The following is an 18,142-nucleotide window of genomic DNA, read 5'->3' as shown; positions in this document are numbered from 1 at the left end:
TCGATGCGCAACAAAATATTCGTGTTCATTCCTCGGCTGTAGACCATTTGGCACGACTCGAGAAGCATATCCGAGTCTACGGATGAGCGGATGCGGCCAACTTAGCTGCAACCTTTTCTTCCACTTCCCTAGCTTTGGCAGCTACGACCTCAGGGGCCGTCTCGTCGGCCGACCTGAACACGACTTCTTTCTTCTCAATAGAGTTGTGTGTCTTGCCGAGATAGAAGTCTGTGGTGAAAGCTCCAGCGATAAGGGACAGGAAGGACGTGATCAGTGCCGCAAGGTACAGAGGTCTGATGGCTTCGTTGTATGCTGAACTCAGCCAAAGGCCGTCAGTACCAGCCAAATTTTCAGTCACATGAAATGAGTGAGGGTCAAGGCTCACCTTGGATGACGAGAGGTCTAGGTTCAGTAGCTCTAGCGACCAGGATACTTCCGAAGATCTCAGCAAGCTCGGTGGAGTTGTGAGTATCCCCCAGGTATTCGGCCAATTTGGCTGGTACTCGTTTGTTCCATACTGCAGCTGAGATGGCAGAAGCTATGGAGCCACCCATTGATGTCCAGAGTGATAGCAAAGCCATAGCTAACGCCATATCTTGGTGAGGAACGGAACCTTGACAAGCGACCGATGATGAGATGACGGAAATTCCTCCACCAAGGGAAATTAGCAATTGACCCATGACGATCGTCGCTACGTTCCCCGCAGTCGGCTTGCTGGCTGTGGTGTATACGAGACCGTACGCACTGAAGGAAAAGGCAGATATCAGTTCTGGGCTCGGGGGATAAAGGGGAAAGCAGCTTACATGATCCTGATACTGAGTCCAATGAGTTGCAAGTACTTGTATCGGTGGGTGTATCGTTGAATTAGACCAGCAACGGCCCCGAAGAAGCACAGACCGACAGTCAAGCAGTTTGTGAGGTAAGTGTAGTGTTGAGCCTGATGACAAATCCCGGGTGATCAGTTTGTTTTGATACCAAGTGTTCACAAAAGGCCCACTCACACTCAAATCCTCGGTGACGTAAAGCCATGAAGACCAGTATGTGCCGCCAAGACCGCCCGAGAAGAAGTACAAGAAGTCGATAGCGCACGAACAGATCTAAGGCAAACAGTCAGCTTCATTGGCATTCCATGATGTTTTGTCCGCCACGTACGAAAGTCCTATTCATTATCCTGAGCGGCATGATCGGGTGTGCGGTCACTTTCCATTCGTAGGCGCAGAATAGGATGAAAAGGACACCGCCGACAACGAATAGGGCGATGAGCGAAGCTTTTGTTGAAGGTCTTATTAGCTCGATCCTGGATCGGAGATGAATTGCGGTAGGATAGACAGCTCACGGTTGGTGTATCCGCCCTTGGCGGTGGAGTTCAAGGTGAAGGGAGAGAGGATACAACCGAAAGCAAAGGTCAACAGTAAAAGACCGAAAGCGTCCATTTCCCGCGCATATTTGATGATGAGCTGAAGCAAGGTCTTTTTGGGTTGAGTCTCGCCGGCAATGACCCTTTGTCTGGCATAAGAAGATGAAGCGAGAGATAAGGCTAAATCACGCAGAACACGTCAATAACCACCCCTAGCTTTAGAAAATTGATGATGAGAGTAATCGCTTACCTCCGATTTGCTTAGCTCGATAATCTCCCCAGAAGAGTACAATGAGGGCCGGAGCAATGGTTAGGGGAACGGTAATACAGAACATCCCGTACTACATGAGGATCCATCATTTCAGCTTTGGAATGACTTCGCAGGAACTGAAGGATTGTAGAAAGTAGACTCACGCCCCATCTCCAGCCGTCCAAAGAGTACGCGTTGATAGCAGCGGCAATATCACCGGCGACAAATGCGAATGGAATGAAAGGCAACGAGTACAAACCGCTGACGAAACCCCTCCATTGGAGGGAAGTGATATCTGCCAACAAGATAGATTGCACGAAGTTGATACCGGTGTTTCCTAGTGTATATATCACTTCACCTGGACCAGATCTCCATTAAGTCAGTGCTCGAATGACTTGACTCGCTTGATGGTCAAGCTAGACTCACCACCAACGACCGCCCCCACGTTCTTTGAAGAGGCAACGAGGATGTATCCAAGAGCGTAGAAGAATACCGAAAGGGCGAGAGCCCAAGGTCGTGAGAAGATGTCGCAGCACTGAATCGGATGTCAGCCGGAGCTTGGTGCTCAATCTTGGGGAACTGGATTTGGGCATACCTTAGCTATGAGAGGTTTGATGACTCCACCCATGATGGAGGTGACCACCGCAATAGTGCCGACAATGGTATGTTTCCCGAAAGCCGAGGTCGCAAATGCAGCGTCTGGTTCCAGTTGGGTTTCTGAAATCAGCTCATCATTTTTGCATTGTGTTCCCGAGGCGAAGTAGGCCGTAGCTTACAGGCATAGGTGGTCATTTGACTCAAAGCGTAAGCGATACAGATAAGAGCGATCGAGCTGTGGACCGAAAATGGCACGTTGTTAGTTTTTTTAACCTGGAGTTTCGGGTCGTTGAAATTTGACTCACCCCCAAAGGACCCATAACTTCCATCCGTTGCCGAAGACCAAGTACAAAGCCTCGATCTTAGTCACACCTTGCGATTGTTCAATGTCGATACTGGACGTATCATCTTGCGGTAAATGAGGAAGTTGTGCGTTGGTTCCTTCGACATCACCTTGAGTGTGAGGTTTCACATCCTTGTGATCGGTCTCTCCCCGTTCCAGTGTCGGTCTGTCTCCAGACAGGAAAGCTGGGATTCGGTCTAGTACTTTAGCCATATTGCAAGGCAACCAAGTCTTTTCGCAGACACAGAAGAGCAAGGGGTAGTGATGTTGGAAAAATTTGGCAGGCTGAGTGAACTTTTCGTTATCAGATACGAAATTTTAGACCCCTTTTATCACTTTGAAGAGTAATCAAAGCAGTCGGACCAATTTTTTTCTTCGGGTCAGCAAGTTCGAAAGAATTAGGTTCCCTCTCGGCCAGGCCAAGAAGCGCGACCTCCTGTTTATCCCGTTAGAGAGGCTGCTTGGGATGCTTTGTCAGAAAAGATTTCGACCGTAAATGAACTCGATTATTGAGCATTTTCTTACTGTCTTGCCGCTCGGACTTGATCTTGATAATGCTGCAACTGGGGAAAAGCATGCTCGGCGCTTGTGGTCATCTTGCGGCCGTCTGTTATTGCATCCTGCTGGAGCTGGCAAGTTACAAGAACAAATCAGATTTACCTTTTCCGGAAGTGGAAGCGCGCTGAATAGGTTGATACCAGTCAATTGATCGGCCGCGCAAATTTTCATATCTGATACGCGGCATGTTCAACGCATCATGAAGAAACTGCTCGCTCTTCGTCGATGGACCGAGAGAATTGACGTCCTTGAGCAAGTGGCCAAAGGCAGGTGGAAGGGTGGATCCGCAGCGCAGTCTCGGTAATGATGATAGAACAAGAATCGCAAGAGAATCCCTTTCATCGGCACTGGAATTTTGTCAACTTGACGGTGACAAACATGTGTTTGCGGCTATTATGCTTGTTTTCCTGAATCCCCCCTGTGACCCCCCTGAGATACTCGTAAGCAGTGGGTTCTGTTGGAGTCAGCGTCAAAATGGTTATGTATGACGGAAATCCGACAAGCGAGTTCATCCGAAGTGACTGAGGATTCAATCAGTCGGCGGCTTCGCCCAATCTGAGGTCCGAGCGCTCTTAACCCTTCGGCCGTTCCAAGTAATCAGATCAGACGGCCTCTTATCTGATAGTCTTGGCTGAGACCTCAACGGACTCCGCGCTCTTTGTTTTCGGCTTGGCAGCACGTCAATTTATTTTATGCGCCTGTTCTGCTCATTCAGGCGAAGCGAGACAGAGATGATTCGGTGGGTGCCGATACACCGACAGTCGGAACTACATCGCTCATATCTTCTTACAAGACAATGCCTTAATCTGAACGCACCGTGGGAGTCGCCCGAGCCCAAATACTGAGTACCTTCCATCTCACTGATAGATATGCTCGCAGATAGCCTTGTCCACTCTATACATATCGTTTCACGTCAGAAGCTGCACCTGCGTGCAATGATCAGGATTCTCGTCGATCGTGACTCCTCTAATTCAGACACAAGCATCGTAGTTCCGGGATTTGCTTCACCTCCTTCAGTGTAGTATGGCAAAACCGAGTTTGTGCGACAAATAGCTATTTGAAGCTCTGGCTGGTGTGACAACGAATTGATGAAATTGATGGAGATTGCGATCACGTGACTTGGGGCTAACCTAATGGATGAAATCTGATTTGGCGTCATGCTCCGCATTGAACCTACATTCCTCAACATCCAATTTGACCATTGTAGCGGCAAATATTAACGAGCACATATATCATTCAGCGTGATTGAGAAGCTTCCCCATCACCCGTCACCTCACCTTGACACTATTGACACTGCGAAACCTTGACACTGCCGGATTAATCGCATCTTGAGATAAATTTACAACCACATCGCATCACTCAACATGGCTCGAGATAGTGCACCGAAATCATCGCGAGGACGAGGGTGAGTGGTCTTGGCTTCGCCTCTCTCGTTAACTAGCCAATAGGCTGGATGATGTATAATGATAGCTCCTGCTGTCCGTTTGAACGGAACGCTGACTTGGCAATCATTTGGATCTGGTCAATAGGAAGTTCAAGGTATCCAGAGGAGGTGGTCGACATTTCTCTCGAGATCTAGACCCTCGAAATGCCGTACAAGAATCGTCCTCGTCCGAAGAAGAGACATCAGAGGAAGAATCAGACGACGAAGGAGCCAATGCCGCTGCTCACGCTGCCGAAGTGGCGGCCTTAGCACCCGAGATGAAGGTTGTCAACTTGAAATTGGGAAATACGGAGTTAGCTGAGCCTGAAGAGGATGAAGAGGAACTTAGTAGAGCTGAACGAAGAGCCAGGAAGAAGGCTGAGGCTGAGAAGAAGACTAAGAAGACTGTGTCTATACAAGAACCCAACTCCGACTCTGATTCCGAGGACGAGGAGGAGCAGAAGCCCCAAACCAAGAAACAAAATGCTAAACCTGCGCCTGCGCCTATACAGCAATCGCGAAAAGAACGGTAAGTCCAGTCGTGCAAACTTGTGAAATGTCATGTCTCAGGCGGAGAGACGAAGGATGGGGCTTGAGACGGCTGCACGCATGCTGACAACCATCGTTGCTTCTGTTATGCATCCAGCGAAGCAGCAGATAAGAAAGCGGCTCAAGATAAATACCAGAAACTCCATGCGCAAGGAAAGACGACTGAAGCCAAATCGGATCTAGCTAGATTACAGGAGGTCAGAGCAAGGAGAGAAGCTGCCGCTAAGCAAAGAGAAGCCGAGGCTGCCGGTGAGTGTCTTCTTGGAACATCGGAGAATCAGTGTGAGATAGCTGATACTTGTGTCACATGCTGTAGAGGCTGCCAAAGAAGCTGCTGCCAAGAAAGAGAAATTGGCCAAGAAGATCTGAACTCGATACCCTTCATCAGTCCACAGAATTACTGCGTACACCATTTAGAGGCTGTCGCCGGATTGGGCTCAACAAATGCTGCTTTCATCGAGGAGATATGACCATACTTTCACCCTCCGGCGGGAGTGGTCAGCAGCCCTATAAAGTTAGCATTTTGTGAAATACAGACATTCCGCTCTCCGGACTGTGCTGTAGATTGCGCTTGTGCATGTATATATTCATAATGTGTGTTGAAGTTCAGTCCATCATCGACTAGTTTCAACGTCAGAGATGAGCTCCCTTTGTTCGGCAGTCATTGCGGCATCTTGTAGCTCTCCCATTTGTCGTCTATCTCTCGTCTCTCGTTCATCGTTATCGTAAATCATATCTCCACCTCATGAGTCATCAGTCGATGCGGTGCTACACAGTCATACAGTATTAGCTGTTATTTTTACACCCTTGGCCTTGGTTCTGATACGGTCAGCGTGTGACTTTGAGCTTTACTCACCGCCTTCCTCGTCGAATTCCGGTCCTTCAGCTACATAACCCAATTTCGCATAAAAGGGAATCACAGGTATCTGAGGGGGTCATGTCATTCAGCTTGCAGGCTTACCGAACATATTCCTGGTCCACCTTTGCTAATTGTACAGAAGTTGAGTGATGAGTTTGGGCTCACTTGAGAATGACATTTGATTTTGACCACCTTCTTCCCTTCCCCATTCTCCTTTTCTACCACCTTCAGCCCTTGACCTAAGGCGTTCTGCTTGACCCATTCATGCATTCCATCAACTAAGACCCTCCCAAATCCGAAGGACCTGTACTCTTTATCTATCGCCAATCTAGTCAACTTCGATAGGGAGGGTACGTATCGGATAGTACCTATTGCTTTTTCCGTTGTTGAGCTTGCTTCCCCAATTGACGGAGGGGTTGTGGTTTGTTCGGAAGGTGGAGAGGGGATGGGAGTGGTGAGTAAGAAATGGATCGAAGTGGGGTCGTATCTGGTAGTGATCATGATCAAATATAAGCTTTCTTTGTCGATGAGCTTCGCTGGAGGCTCACTCGTCTATTTCCGTTTCCAGTGGAAAGCCCTACGCCAGATCAAGTATCGTCAGCGAAGAAGCATGGAGTTGGTGGATCGTCTCGCCTTACTTGTTCGACCGAGAAGACTGAATAAAGACAAGCATGATCAGCTCTCATCCCGAGGGTGCAGCGGTATCATTACAGTGAAGTACAAAGAGATGAGGGATTCTCGATACTCCGGCTCACCTTCTATCCTGATGTCATAGCAAGCTTCGATCTCATCCTTGGTTTCTGCAACTTTCAGCGTGAATGAAGGTCTCACCCTACCGTTTGAAGATGAAGTTGAAGATGAGGACGCCATCTTGACCCAAACGATGAATATAAGTGAGGCTACTAGTATACATCTTCAGCAGAGAGAGGGGACTCGAAAGCTGATGGGATGAGTGAACTGCGTTCAAGATTGACATGATCGCTGTCGGATGAAAGCGAAATCACCAATTCAACAGCAATTTAGCCGTACCCGCATCGTCCCTGGCCTATACTCAGCATATCACACTTGCATTTTGCAGGTAGAATCCGCTCCTATGCTCTCGTATGCATGCACAGTACATCCGCTGACAAAGACGAACATGTAGGTATTCTATGTTTCTATCCTTCTAATCTATCAACAAGGGAGAATCTATAGAACTTATACCTGTACGATGTAAGACATCAATCAATCAACGATTAGCTAGAACGCAACGCGACGTGTCAGATTGACTGGCTGTGACTCACCAATAGCTACTCCACCCTCGTCGCTCTCTCTTCCTTTCGTCCTGAGCAATGTCCCGGCAGTCGAAGTGATATTCTGCTTCACATCGCCTCCGAACAGAGATACACCGTACACACCCAATTCACTGACGATATCCGAATTCCTCGAATGATTATCACCTCCCTTGACCAGGTGATTCCGCAGTCCTTTTGGAGGCTCAATCAACTCCATCAATATATATCCTTCTTTCTTACTCGGTTCTCCGTCTTCCCTGGCCTCAGCTTCTAGTTCTTTCAAAAATGTCGGGATATTCTCTCGGTATATATTATTACCCCCTCCTTCTCTTTGCGGCTTCAGAACGAACCTCTCTGGTTCAGTGATAGCCAGCTCGTACGCCTTTTGACCATACGATGAGTCGTCCATTGGGTACAACCCTATCCAGGATGATCTCAACTTATCCACATCCGCTCGCGTGAGACTACCTGCGCCAACACCGAATCCTACATCAGGTCGATCTTTGCCCAGTAAGAAATCCTCTAATACGCCAGGCTCAGATAAGACTTGCTGGATCTTCTTTGCTCCGGAGAGTTGAAGGGCCATCGAGGGGCATTTTATAGCTTTGCTTTGCTCCAAAAGGATTCTGGTTGTCCACTCAGCCGAAGTGGGATAGTCGGTCGGCGTGTAGGCGGCTCGATAGTAGACTACTGAGACTTCTTTCGGCGGGGAGGACGGTTGAAGAGGAGAAGGAAGAAGTAGATTTTTGGTAGATGGGTCGATGGTGGCTAAGGAGGAGAGTTCGGAGAATGTATGTCGGATCACTTGTATACCATGACTACAAGCACAACGACCTTAGCTTGAATTTCCTCCCAGTCTTGGAAGAGGCACTTCAAGGTAACAGGGGAATACCTACCTTTCTAGTAGTTCATATTCCAACCACCTCTGATCGAAGACGTTCCTCTCCCCCTCCTGCACAACAAATAGTATGACGGCATCGTCTTTTCCATAGGCTTTCCATCCTTGAGCCAAGCCCGATGCGAGGTTCCTCAAGGGCTCATTTTGCGGGATGTTCGAAGGTTTCGTCAGGTGCGGAGATATCGAGTAGAAGCCATCCGTCGCTTTCTGAAGATACCTATAACGGGAATGTACGGGGCGATCAATCCGTCAGTTGACTCGAGAGGATATGTATCAGTCTGAAAAGACGGACTGACCTGTGCATTTCACTCGCCCTCTGACTGAGTGCTCCGAAGCTCGCAGCAATAGTGTTGAATTCCACTTGCTTTATACTCAGCTCTTCGCCCTGAGTTTCATGTAACAGATAATCTGACCTGAAAAGGCCCAATTGGAGCGGCTGAACGAGGTCATTCCTTATAGATTTCCAGCCCCGCCAGAGTTCGCCTTGGAATGAATCGACTTTCGAGACACTGCCGCCCATCACTCGATCGAGGAATTCCCAATCGAGCGTTATTCTGGCGTACAAAGCATTGTATAATGGTTGTAAGGCGACGGCTAGCTCGTACAGTCCCCGAGGGAATGGTGTGGGCAGCAAGGTGAGGGGTGCAGATATGGCTGATGTTGGCGGGTTTGCTGATTGTGGTGGGAGGAGAGTGAAGCCGTGGGATAGAGCGTATGTGGACGAGAGGAGGATGAGGTGTTGATGTTGCTCGGGAGTGAGTGCCGGCGGCCAGTCTGGGAGGGTGGTCGAGACTGACATGGCGGTCGAATTGGTGGTCGATGAGGCTATTACACTCTACACAAAGTAGAAATCAGCTGTGTTGTGTCCTGCAAACCTGGACGAAAGATCAACTTTGTATTTATCAGCACGCCATCATCATCAGGTACCTTAGATCATCTCATTTCGGTAATCTACGCTCGGACCTCCACAATTGATCATCAACGGAATCAATTCACCCCACCGTATGAAATCCGGTGCGACTCATCCCAAAAAGTCGGATTGAGAACCCACTTCCTTCGTTGATAATCTATTTATCCTCGAACGATCAGCAAAAATACTCTCGGCAAGATGTCTGACCCATCAAGCTCAAGCTCGAACGCAGCTCAGTCGATCGCTAAAGCAGCCAGGGAAGCCTTCGAGCAGTCTCAGCTGGTTGATGTAGCTCAAAGGGATGTAGCTCTAAATGCAATCAGGCAGGTCTTGGAAGGTAAAAAGGATGAGGTACTCAAGGCGAACAAGGAGGATATGGAGGTAAGTCATCTCAAATCTTGACGATCTCAGATAAGACCGAGCTGACATATGTCCTCATGGCTTGCAGGCCGCAGAGGCTCTGCTAGCCGAAGGCAAATTATCGAAATCATTGGTGTCGCGATTGGACCTCTCGAGACCTGGCAAATTCGAAGCGATGTTACAAGGTATAACGGACGTAGCGGCCTTACCACTCCCGACGGGACAAGTGACCTTTGCGAAAGAACTGGGACCGGGTCTAGATCTGCATAGAGTCACCTGTCCTATCGGTGTATTACTGGTCATCTTCGAGGCTAGACCTGAGGTTGTGGTCAACATTGCTGCATTGGCAATCAAGTCTGGTAAGTCCTTGACTGCTGAAGGACAAATGAGGTGGTCTTCTCTGGCAGCACAAGCTCTCAGTGACTCGTCTTTGCCTTTACCGTGAGCTGACAGTATCCGCGGTACATAGGAAACGCTGCTATTCTGAAAGGAGGCAAAGAATCGCTCAAAACGTCTACCATCCTGTCTTCCTTGATTGCTGAAGCACTCAGCAAAACGTCAATCCCGTCTACTTTCATTCAAACAGTCTCTACTCGATCTGAGATCTCATCTCTGCTGGCTCAAGATAGATACATTGATCTGGTCATGCCCCGGGGCGGCAATGAGCTGGTCAGAAGCATACAGAATAACACTAGAATACCCGTTATGGGTCATGCGGATGGTATCTGTGCCGTTTACGTTGACGAGAGTGCTGTCGAGGAGAAAGCTTTGCGTGTGGTCTTGGAATCCAAAGTGAGCATCTTTTTACCCTTCTCTCCAACGACGCAACCGTTTTAAATGCCTAAATATCACGGCTAAGCTAACCCATTTTTGCTTTAGACCGATTACATGGCAGCCTGTAATTCCGCTGAGACGCTTCTAATTCACAAATCACTCTTATCCACTCTTTGGCCAAAACTCGCTTCGACACTCATGTCGAGTAACGTCTGCCTTCGATGCGACCCCACAACGCTCGCGGCGATTCAAGGTATACCGGAATCTTCTAAGTTCGTCACCGCAAGTACAGAAGAGGATTACAACACCGAATTCCTGGGTCCTACATTAGCGGTGAAAACCGTGGAGTCCGTTGGCGAGGCAATAAAACATATCAATTCTCATTCTTCCCATCATACCGATTCTATCATCACGGAGAACCAAGAATCGATGATGAGTTGGTGTAAAGGGTTAGATAGTGCGAATTGCTTCGTGAATGCCTCGACGCGGTTTGCGGACGGTACGAGATATGGACTGGGAACGGAAGTTGGGATATCGACTGGTAAGACCCATGCAAGGGGTCCAGTGGGTTTAGATGGGTTAGTGATTTACAAATACATGTTGAGGAGTAAAAATGATGGAGGAAGCACGATTGCGGACTACGAGAAAGGAGAGGGGAAGTATACGCATAAGGATCTGGTAACGGGTGAACCACCCTTGTAGATGAAGAGTAGGGATGTTTCAAGCTGAAGACATGAAAACAACTTTCAACGATTGGTATACTGTAACATGCATGGCATAGGTCTGACACGAACGTGCATCCCATCAGCACAGATTCAGCAGTTGTACGTAGATCATTGACACTATTCGTCAGAGCGAATATCGTGGATGACCGCAGAGTCCTCCATCAGCGTCTTCGTCGTTGAGTAGATGCGTCGAACGTGCGTGGAGAAGGCCGTTATCCACCCGATCTGAGTGCTCCTTTCGCTTCTTCTGCTTGTTGAACGGTGAAATGATTGTAACACCCATTCAGGTCTGGTTCGTAGGTGGGTGGAACGATGCATAGTTGTGTCTCAATTCTGACAGGTCAGGAGTATCAGACCATATAGAGTGAGTACCCGATTTGTTTGGAGTCAAATTATGCTGTCATCGACGCAGATCGGGTAAACAAAACCTGATTCAGCTGCGAAAAGTCCGACTGAAGACATATATAAAAACAAAGCTTCTTAATCGATATCTTCTTGAGAGCTTGGATCACCGTTCCTCCTCAGACTCCGGACACTACTAGACTTTCGACTCGCGCGACACTGCTCAGACATGGGAAGGAGTCGCTGTGCCGTGCACATAGGGAGATCTCGGCGTACATAGAAAGAGACATAGACGCTTCGATCAAAGGGGAGCCATGTCGTCCCCTCCACCAAGCTACGATCCGCCCATCAACCCAAACACGACCACGAACACACCGCCATCACCCTCTCAGCTCCCTTCCCCATCCACATCACCATCCCCTGAACGACATCTCCGCAGGGACTCTCGGCGACCAGGGCATATGGATCTACGGCCTAACTTGAAACGATCAAAACCATCTATACTCGACGAATTACTTCCCACACCCACCACACTTAGCGATCTCAACCACAACCACAGCTATAGGTCATCTTCATCTTCATCTGATTCCTCGTTGTCTCTGGTGATAAGAAGAGCGGGGTCCGTGGCTATCATCTCGATCTTTTTACTCTCGATCACATTCATGGCTTCCACCAGCACCTCCTCGGTCGGCTTGATGAGTGCGGGTGGAAGGGAAGGGTTGAAAGCTGTCTTCGGGGGTGGGAGTCATGCTGAGATATCCAGTCTGTCCGATCAGGTGGTACTTCCAGGCAATCAAGGAGAAGCCTCGGAGACCGATAATGTAGACCCAAATGCCGATGGAAGTGAGGGCGATGGCGGTAATGGAAGTGATAGTGATAGTGAGACGGATGAGGAGACGACCCCAGAGGATTTGAATATGAAGAAGCCTGAGATCGGTGAGTGTTCCCCTCTGAACGTTGTTTGTTCGCAGCTCGGTGCACCGCATAGATCTCTTATATCTCTCAAATTGCGGCTGAAGCTGTTGGGTGATGACTTAACAATGCTGATACATTCTCCCCTGTGACAGACTTTGACCGATACAAGTTGTACAAGGTACTTCCCCCTGGTTCTATCGATATCGAATCGACCAACAAGAGGTTGATATTCATTGGTGATATCCACGGATCGTACGATCCCTTACTGTAAGTAATTTATCATCATCATTCCCATTCCGGAATTCTCCTGGCAAATTGTCACTCCTCATGACTTTCGCTCTCCCTCTCCTGACACGCGAGGTAAATAGACTAACCATTTCAGCTTCTCCATTGTACAGACGCCTTATGGACAAGATCTCGTACAACCCCTCAACAGACCGTCTGATTCACGTTGGCGACCTGATAGCTAAAGGACCTAAGAATACGGAAGTCTTGACGTGGATGCGGGACCATGAGATTCTGGGAGTGAGAGGGAACCATGATCAAGCGGTCGTCCAATGGAGATCGTGGATGGAATGGGCTGGCGGTAAAGACTGGCCAGCGTATATTGATAGTCTATCATTCGACGACGAGAAATCAGCTTCGAAAGAATTGCAGAAGCATGGCAAGGGTTGGCCGAAGGGGTGGAAGTGGAAATCTGAACATTGGGAACTTGCTAGGTAAGCTTTGTCGAGGTCAATGTCACAATGTCTCAACGCCCTGACGAACTTTGTTTGGTGATTGGTGATCGAGAGACTGGCTATACTGACGCTGCTCTACTTAGGAATATGCCGGACGACCTCTTCCAATATATCCTAGATCTTCCCCTGGTACTGCATTTACCAACACTACACACGATAGTCGTGCACGCGGGATTATTACCTTTCGACCCTACGAAACCGTCCTCCGCAAACATCCAACCCCTAATTCAGTTCTCGAATGTCTCGGCGTCGAACTACGATATGGGAATGGGTGAAGAATCGATAAGGAATTCCCAGGAGATGTCGATTTTACTGGACGTTCCGCAGAATACTGTACCCTGGAATCTGATTGAAATGCGGAGCGTGTATATGAAAGGCAAGAAACGGGGCAAGGTTACCAAGAGCAGTAAGAAGGGTACACCGTGGAGCGAGGTCTGGAATAAGGAACTCAAACGATGTAAAGGACATAAAACGGAAAATACTCGAGATAATTTAGAAGTATACGCAGGTGAGGAGGAGAAGAGACAGAAACCTGGGTCACCGACTTCGGCCGTTGAAGAGATGGATAGTTCGGCAGATCTGGGTTGTTCGCCTGTAACGATCGTCTATGGTCATGCGGGTGAGTGAAGATAACGCTGCATCGGTTCATTGGACTGTAATTGGACTGATTCGCTGATCGTTCGGCTGTTCAGCTGGCCGGGGACTGGATATCAAGCCGTTTAGTAAAGGTATAGATACCGGATGTGTTGTGAGTTTGTCTGAAGGTCCTCCAGGACAGAAAAGACGTTCGACTTGGTCAAAGCTAATCTATTCGAATGAATGATTAATTTAGTACGGCAAGGATCTGACGGTTCTGGTTTTGGGAGATGTGAAGGGGCTTAAAGGTGAATCAGTAAATGTAGGAGAACATCAGGGCTTATTGGTCAGCGAAGCATGTGGGAAAGGAGGGACATAGATTGCCGTAGATTGAGCATGATTGCAAGAATCATAGACAAGAGGCAATCGCTTGCTGCGGACAGAAGTAGGGTAAATTAGAAATGTAAATCAAAGCGGATAATAAGGATATGTGTGACAGATTTAATCAATATGTTGTATTTCTTCTAGATGTATCCACAACTCTTTCTGTTTCATGTCTTCCATCTCAAGTTTTTCTATTGGCTCGATCTGAGCAGACCGAGCACAATGTTGAAGTATCACATAGCATATACATAAACATGTACTCGTACATATTGCAATCGACCATCCAGACTACACAAATTCAGCACGACCAGTGAAGTCAAATATGCTACAGTGGAATCCGTGGTAACAGCGAAAGTTATCCCGAAGTGACGATTAGCTGAGCTACGATATATCACATGTCCCAATTCCCTTGAACGGATAGTCGATGCACATTTGTTCCCATCTGTTGATGGTCCGCCAAGACGATGTCTTTCCATCAGAAAGACAGGGGAGCCGATGTCATTCAAACCATTTATATCCCGTACCAGCCGTAGAATAACTCAAGGGATCGTCAGCCTTAATACTGCTGTTCGGGATCTGAATAGTATGCCTTGTCAAGGCTGACGTTAAAGGAGTTTGAGGCAGGTTGAGTAATGGGTTGAGAGAAGCGGAAGCGGGAGCGGGAGCAGGAGCAGGAGCAGGTTGAAGATCACCTTGAAGCATATCTGTATCTTGGGCCAGTCCAATTGGCACTTGCTCCGGTCTCTTGAGGTTGAATCCCTCAGTATGTCGTTGGTCGGTGCCTTCGTGATGCTGATCCTGGTCCTGGTCCTGGCTTTGACTTTGTGATAGATCGAGGGGGTCGTGTTCATCCCCATCAGCGAACATTCGCGGAAGCGAAATCGAGAGTGATTTCGGCGAAGGAAGTCCTGGAGCGCTCATTTGATAATCTGATTGAGCATCATTTGTACTGCCACTGCCACTCTCGAAGGAATGGCTTATACCCATACCAAGTCCTGAGCCCATACCCTCACCGAAGCCCGTATGGAACGCATTAGCTGAGAGCGAGGCGTCCTGACCTATGTGTTTTCCCGGGTAGGGAGTCAGATTGAATGGTGCCACATTGGTCTGACTCATTTGGCTCAGATGAGTGGGGTTGTACCACACAAAGGCAGGCGGAGGTGCATCATTTGGATATGTGGGATCAGTAACCTTGTATCCGGTCAGCTGGGGCGAAGAAGCCGTAGAGGTCGCTGCTGTGGTCGACGCCGTTGCGATCGCGGTTGCCGTTGGTGCGATCGATGAGGCGTATGAGGGCGTATAAGCCTGAAATTGGGTGTGTGAGTATGAGTGTGGCTGTTGGTCATGAATGTGCGTGTGGGTGTGGGTGTGCGTGTGAGTGGGTGAGGCGTTTCGAGTGATACTTGGAGTAGACCATTCCGAGTTGATCGGGCTGATCCATCGAGGATCGATTGTACCGTTCCCATTGTTACCCAGAATCATTGGTTTTCCGCTCGGGCACGGAGGTCCAGTCCCAAGCCCAGTATTGTTGCTCCAAAGACTGTTGGTACTGACATTTTTGTTCCAGCTTGAGGACAAACCTGAAGTGGAGATCGGACTTCTGAAAGGTCCAGCTCCATTCGTCTGTATGGTCATCCCTTGTGGCCGAATTGATGGGTTGATAAGCTGTCTTTCAGCCTGTGTCTGGAGGAGGTGAGAAGGGATCGGCGCGGCGGGCGCAGCAATCCTGCTTGGTTGAAGTCCTCCTTGAGGCATAACACTAGGGCTGACAGCAAGAGGGAACGAACCTTTGGGAATTGCATTATGCGTGCCAATCGCAGAATCGGCTTGAAAATGATTGATGTTGGTGTCAGTATTGATTTTCGATCTCGCGTTTGCATTACTTTGGAAGGATAGTGAGGACAAGTCTTGTTGCGGATACGTATCGATAGAAGAGGTCAATGTCAATAAGTCACTAGTATCAAAGAGTGCTCCCGAATTCTTGGGAGAATTGCTATTGGCATTGTTATTGTTGATGGAGGCGCTGTGGCTCCATGTCGATTTGATAGGCAACGAAGTATGCTTTGCACTTGGCGAAGTGTGTATCGAGGCGGGACAGGAGGACCACAAACGCTCGCTTATAGTCGTCAATGGATTCAAGAGGGGCTTACTAGTGTCGTAAGAGCTCGTGAGTGTAGTGGCTGTCACTGGGGTTGCGGCTAAACCCTGCTGTTCGGAATACGCGAGAGGCTGGATAGTCGCATTCCCAATCCCATTTAAAGGGGATGTTTGGAAGGAAGGAGTCAAGTGGGGAATACTGTTTGGCCAGACAGAATCAGTTGAATTCGAGGAGGTTTGGGGCTCGGTGTACTCTGTGATGTCAGATAAGAAGGTATCGTTTCTTCTCATTTGGGCAGACAAAGAAGGCTCGTACGCCGAGTTAGCTTGCATTGCTTGGGGATTGTCCCAGGTTGACGCTGGTTGATGTTGGTCGACAGCGTTGGTATTGAGATCTCCATTCCGCGAGGAATCATTAGTGTTGTAGATTGTTTCTCCTCCAAGCTTATTGTTTGTACTACGGCCGAATTGAGGATGGGTCTTCGTTTTGGAGACTAACATGTCCTGCTTCAGTTGTCTGGCTTTCTCGATGACGTTCTGACTTGCTTTCGTCTTGATGATTTCCCCATTGGCTAGTCTTCGCGTGCGGATCAATTTGGGTGGGGCCCGGCGTTTGATACTCAACAAATCTGTTGGTGTGGAAAGTCTGTTCAAAGTTGGGTCTGTAGCGTAAAAAGAATCAGCACAGTCTCGGATTTTATGTTGGATTGGAGAGAGATGCTCCATGATTATATGCAAATTGTTCTTTGTACTCACGTGCCCAAACGCTGGCGTCTGAGATATTACCGTTGGCATCTTTGAACTGTCTTCCCGGAAATAGTCTCGAGAAGCCATATATCTATATTGTATTGAGATGCTTGCTCATTCAGCTGCTATTGGCAGATCATATGTACATAATGTGGCGGAATTGTGGTGTGGTGGAGCTTGGAACTCACATTCAACTGTCGGCCGAATGAAGCTATCTTGTCGTGTTTGAACAACTTCGGTAAGACTTCTTTAGCGAGCTACAGCACATTCCAATCGTCCAGTCGTCATCAGCCGTTGCTCGATCACACTACACTACAACCAGTCCAGCTTTTTCAACGCCTCGTAAGGGGGAGGGGGGTGGTGAGGTGTATTGTTGATGAAGGATGTCGGGACTCACCTTCTCCGGCTGGGCGATGACTAATTGCTTAGAATCGGAAGCCCAGTACATACTTTCAGGACATGGATGCGGATCGAGCGACAAGAAGCTGCGCACAATGGTCTCAGTTCCATCAGTCGACTCCATCGTGGGCGGACCTCTGTTGTGACGACAATGTATAACGTGGGATGCACTCACTCGTATAGCTTCTGCAGGAAATTCGGAGGCTTTGAGCCGCCATTCGCAGCAGTATAACGACCTACCGCGCGCTCAGGGGAAGTTTCGTATGGCTGAACGTGCGGCATCGGGTCTTTCTAGATTGGTATATGGGTACTCAGTGTGCGAGAGTAGGGTACAGGAGTACAACAGTGGCGGTGGCGATATAACGGCAGTGGCAATGACAATAGGGTTAGCGATGGGTGATGGATCTATGAGTAGAGATCCTCGAGTTGATTTGAGATGGGCGCTGTATGTAGTGGATGCGAAGTGGCAGTGGCAAATGCAGCACTATGATGCTCTGTAGCGGGGGATGGGTAAAACCCCCAATCATCCGAAAGATAAAGAAGAACTAATCATCGCTCGCATATATACATATCTGTTCGTCGAGCGTTCAATACTGTGTACGGCCCCTGGCTGAAGGAGACAGACTACTGCAATCCGAATAAAGCTGATATCTATAAATCTCATGCGTGTGAGATTCCGAATAATTCAAAGCAAATGCAAATTTGTGGGAATCTGAGGTTTGAGCTCGTCATTTATCCTTTCAAGCGACTAGGTCTTGAGGTCACTTCCTTTTACCTCGAGCTGACTTTTGAAGTCTGTAGTAGCCTTACGTCACGATCATACTGCATCACTTCGAGAGCGACGAGAGATTGTCACAATAGCATCGTACGGTCTTATACGATACTGCCCACCGCTCGGCCGATAAAAGGGTTGAGCGTTGTCGAAGGTGAAGGGAAGTCAAAATATAAGCTACTGGATGACGCTGAGATCTGGAAGAAAAACGCCATCTTCGCTGAAAAGAAGGACATAGCTTAACTGTATTGTCTGAGTCGGTCTGTGAGGTCATGATCTCAAAGAAATGATCG

General features: G+C 48.4%; 7 protein-coding genes across 7 annotated transcripts; 3 read left to right on the top strand and 4 right to left on the bottom strand.

Moving 5' to 3' along the window:
• Positions 1-76: 76 nt before the first annotated feature.
• I303_101993 (uncharacterized protein) lies at positions 77-2,760 on the bottom strand (the record flags this gene model as incomplete). Its single annotated transcript, XM_018405223.1, has 12 exons — positions 77-312; positions 386-744; positions 804-937; positions 1,002-1,097; positions 1,153-1,268; positions 1,337-1,537; positions 1,608-1,698; positions 1,772-1,965; positions 2,034-2,142; positions 2,203-2,306; positions 2,384-2,439; positions 2,510-2,760. 12 exons carry the CDS (start codon positions 2,758-2,760, stop codon positions 77-79), a joined length of 1,947 nt encoding a protein of 648 aa, XP_018265504.1.
• A 1,709-nt stretch (positions 2,761-4,469) lies between these two features.
• Positions 4,470-5,446, top strand: I303_101992 (uncharacterized protein; the record flags this gene model as incomplete). The annotated part of the gene is made up of 4 exons (XM_018405224.1): positions 4,470-4,510; positions 4,635-5,057; positions 5,175-5,326; positions 5,394-5,446. The coding sequence occupies 4 exons, from the start codon at positions 4,470-4,472 to the stop codon at positions 5,444-5,446; spliced, it is 669 nt and encodes a 222-aa protein (XP_018265505.1).
• Positions 5,447-5,807: 361 nt separating this feature from the next.
• On the bottom strand, positions 5,808-6,806 carry I303_101991 (uncharacterized protein; the record flags this gene model as incomplete). Its single annotated transcript, XM_018405225.2, has 6 exons — positions 5,808-5,845; positions 5,934-6,003; positions 6,102-6,423; positions 6,485-6,513; positions 6,575-6,591; positions 6,692-6,806. The coding sequence occupies 6 exons, from the start codon at positions 6,804-6,806 to the stop codon at positions 5,808-5,810; spliced, it is 591 nt and encodes a 196-aa protein (XP_018265506.2).
• A 295-nt stretch (positions 6,807-7,101) lies between these two features.
• On the bottom strand, positions 7,102-8,907 carry I303_101990 (glutathione synthetase; the record flags this gene model as incomplete). The annotated part of the gene is made up of 4 exons (XM_018405226.1): positions 7,102-7,139; positions 7,220-8,028; positions 8,107-8,325; positions 8,405-8,907. 4 exons carry the CDS (start codon positions 8,905-8,907, stop codon positions 7,102-7,104), a joined length of 1,569 nt encoding a protein of 522 aa, XP_018265507.1.
• Positions 8,908-9,216: 309 nt separating this feature from the next.
• Positions 9,217-10,854, top strand: I303_101989 (glutamate-5-semialdehyde dehydrogenase; the record flags this gene model as incomplete). Its single annotated transcript, XM_018405227.1, has 4 exons — positions 9,217-9,399; positions 9,467-9,737; positions 9,848-10,170; positions 10,258-10,854. The coding sequence occupies 4 exons, from the start codon at positions 9,217-9,219 to the stop codon at positions 10,852-10,854; spliced, it is 1,374 nt and encodes a 457-aa protein (XP_018265508.1).
• Positions 10,855-11,533: 679 nt separating this feature from the next.
• I303_101988 (uncharacterized protein) lies at positions 11,534-13,829 on the top strand (the record flags this gene model as incomplete). The annotated part of the gene is made up of 6 exons (XM_018405228.1): positions 11,534-12,155; positions 12,287-12,401; positions 12,533-12,853; positions 12,958-13,493; positions 13,567-13,622; positions 13,707-13,829. 6 exons carry the CDS (start codon positions 11,534-11,536, stop codon positions 13,827-13,829), a joined length of 1,773 nt encoding a protein of 590 aa, XP_018265509.1.
• A 503-nt stretch (positions 13,830-14,332) lies between these two features.
• I303_101987 (uncharacterized protein) lies at positions 14,333-17,359 on the bottom strand (the record flags this gene model as incomplete). Its single annotated transcript, XM_018405229.1, has 5 exons — positions 14,333-16,593; positions 16,688-16,769; positions 16,867-16,935; positions 17,076-17,163; positions 17,253-17,359. 5 exons carry the CDS (start codon positions 17,357-17,359, stop codon positions 14,333-14,335), a joined length of 2,607 nt encoding a protein of 868 aa, XP_018265510.1.
• Between the last annotated feature and the right edge of the window lie 783 nt (positions 17,360-18,142).

This window comes from Kwoniella dejecticola, chromosome 2 (assembly GCF_000512565.2).
Source record: "Kwoniella dejecticola CBS 10117 chromosome 2, complete sequence".
Taxonomy (NCBI): Eukaryota; Fungi; Basidiomycota; class Tremellomycetes; order Tremellales; family Cryptococcaceae; genus Kwoniella; species Kwoniella dejecticola.
Note: the sequence above shows the minus strand (reverse complement) of the source record. Positions and strands in the feature narration are given on the sequence as shown.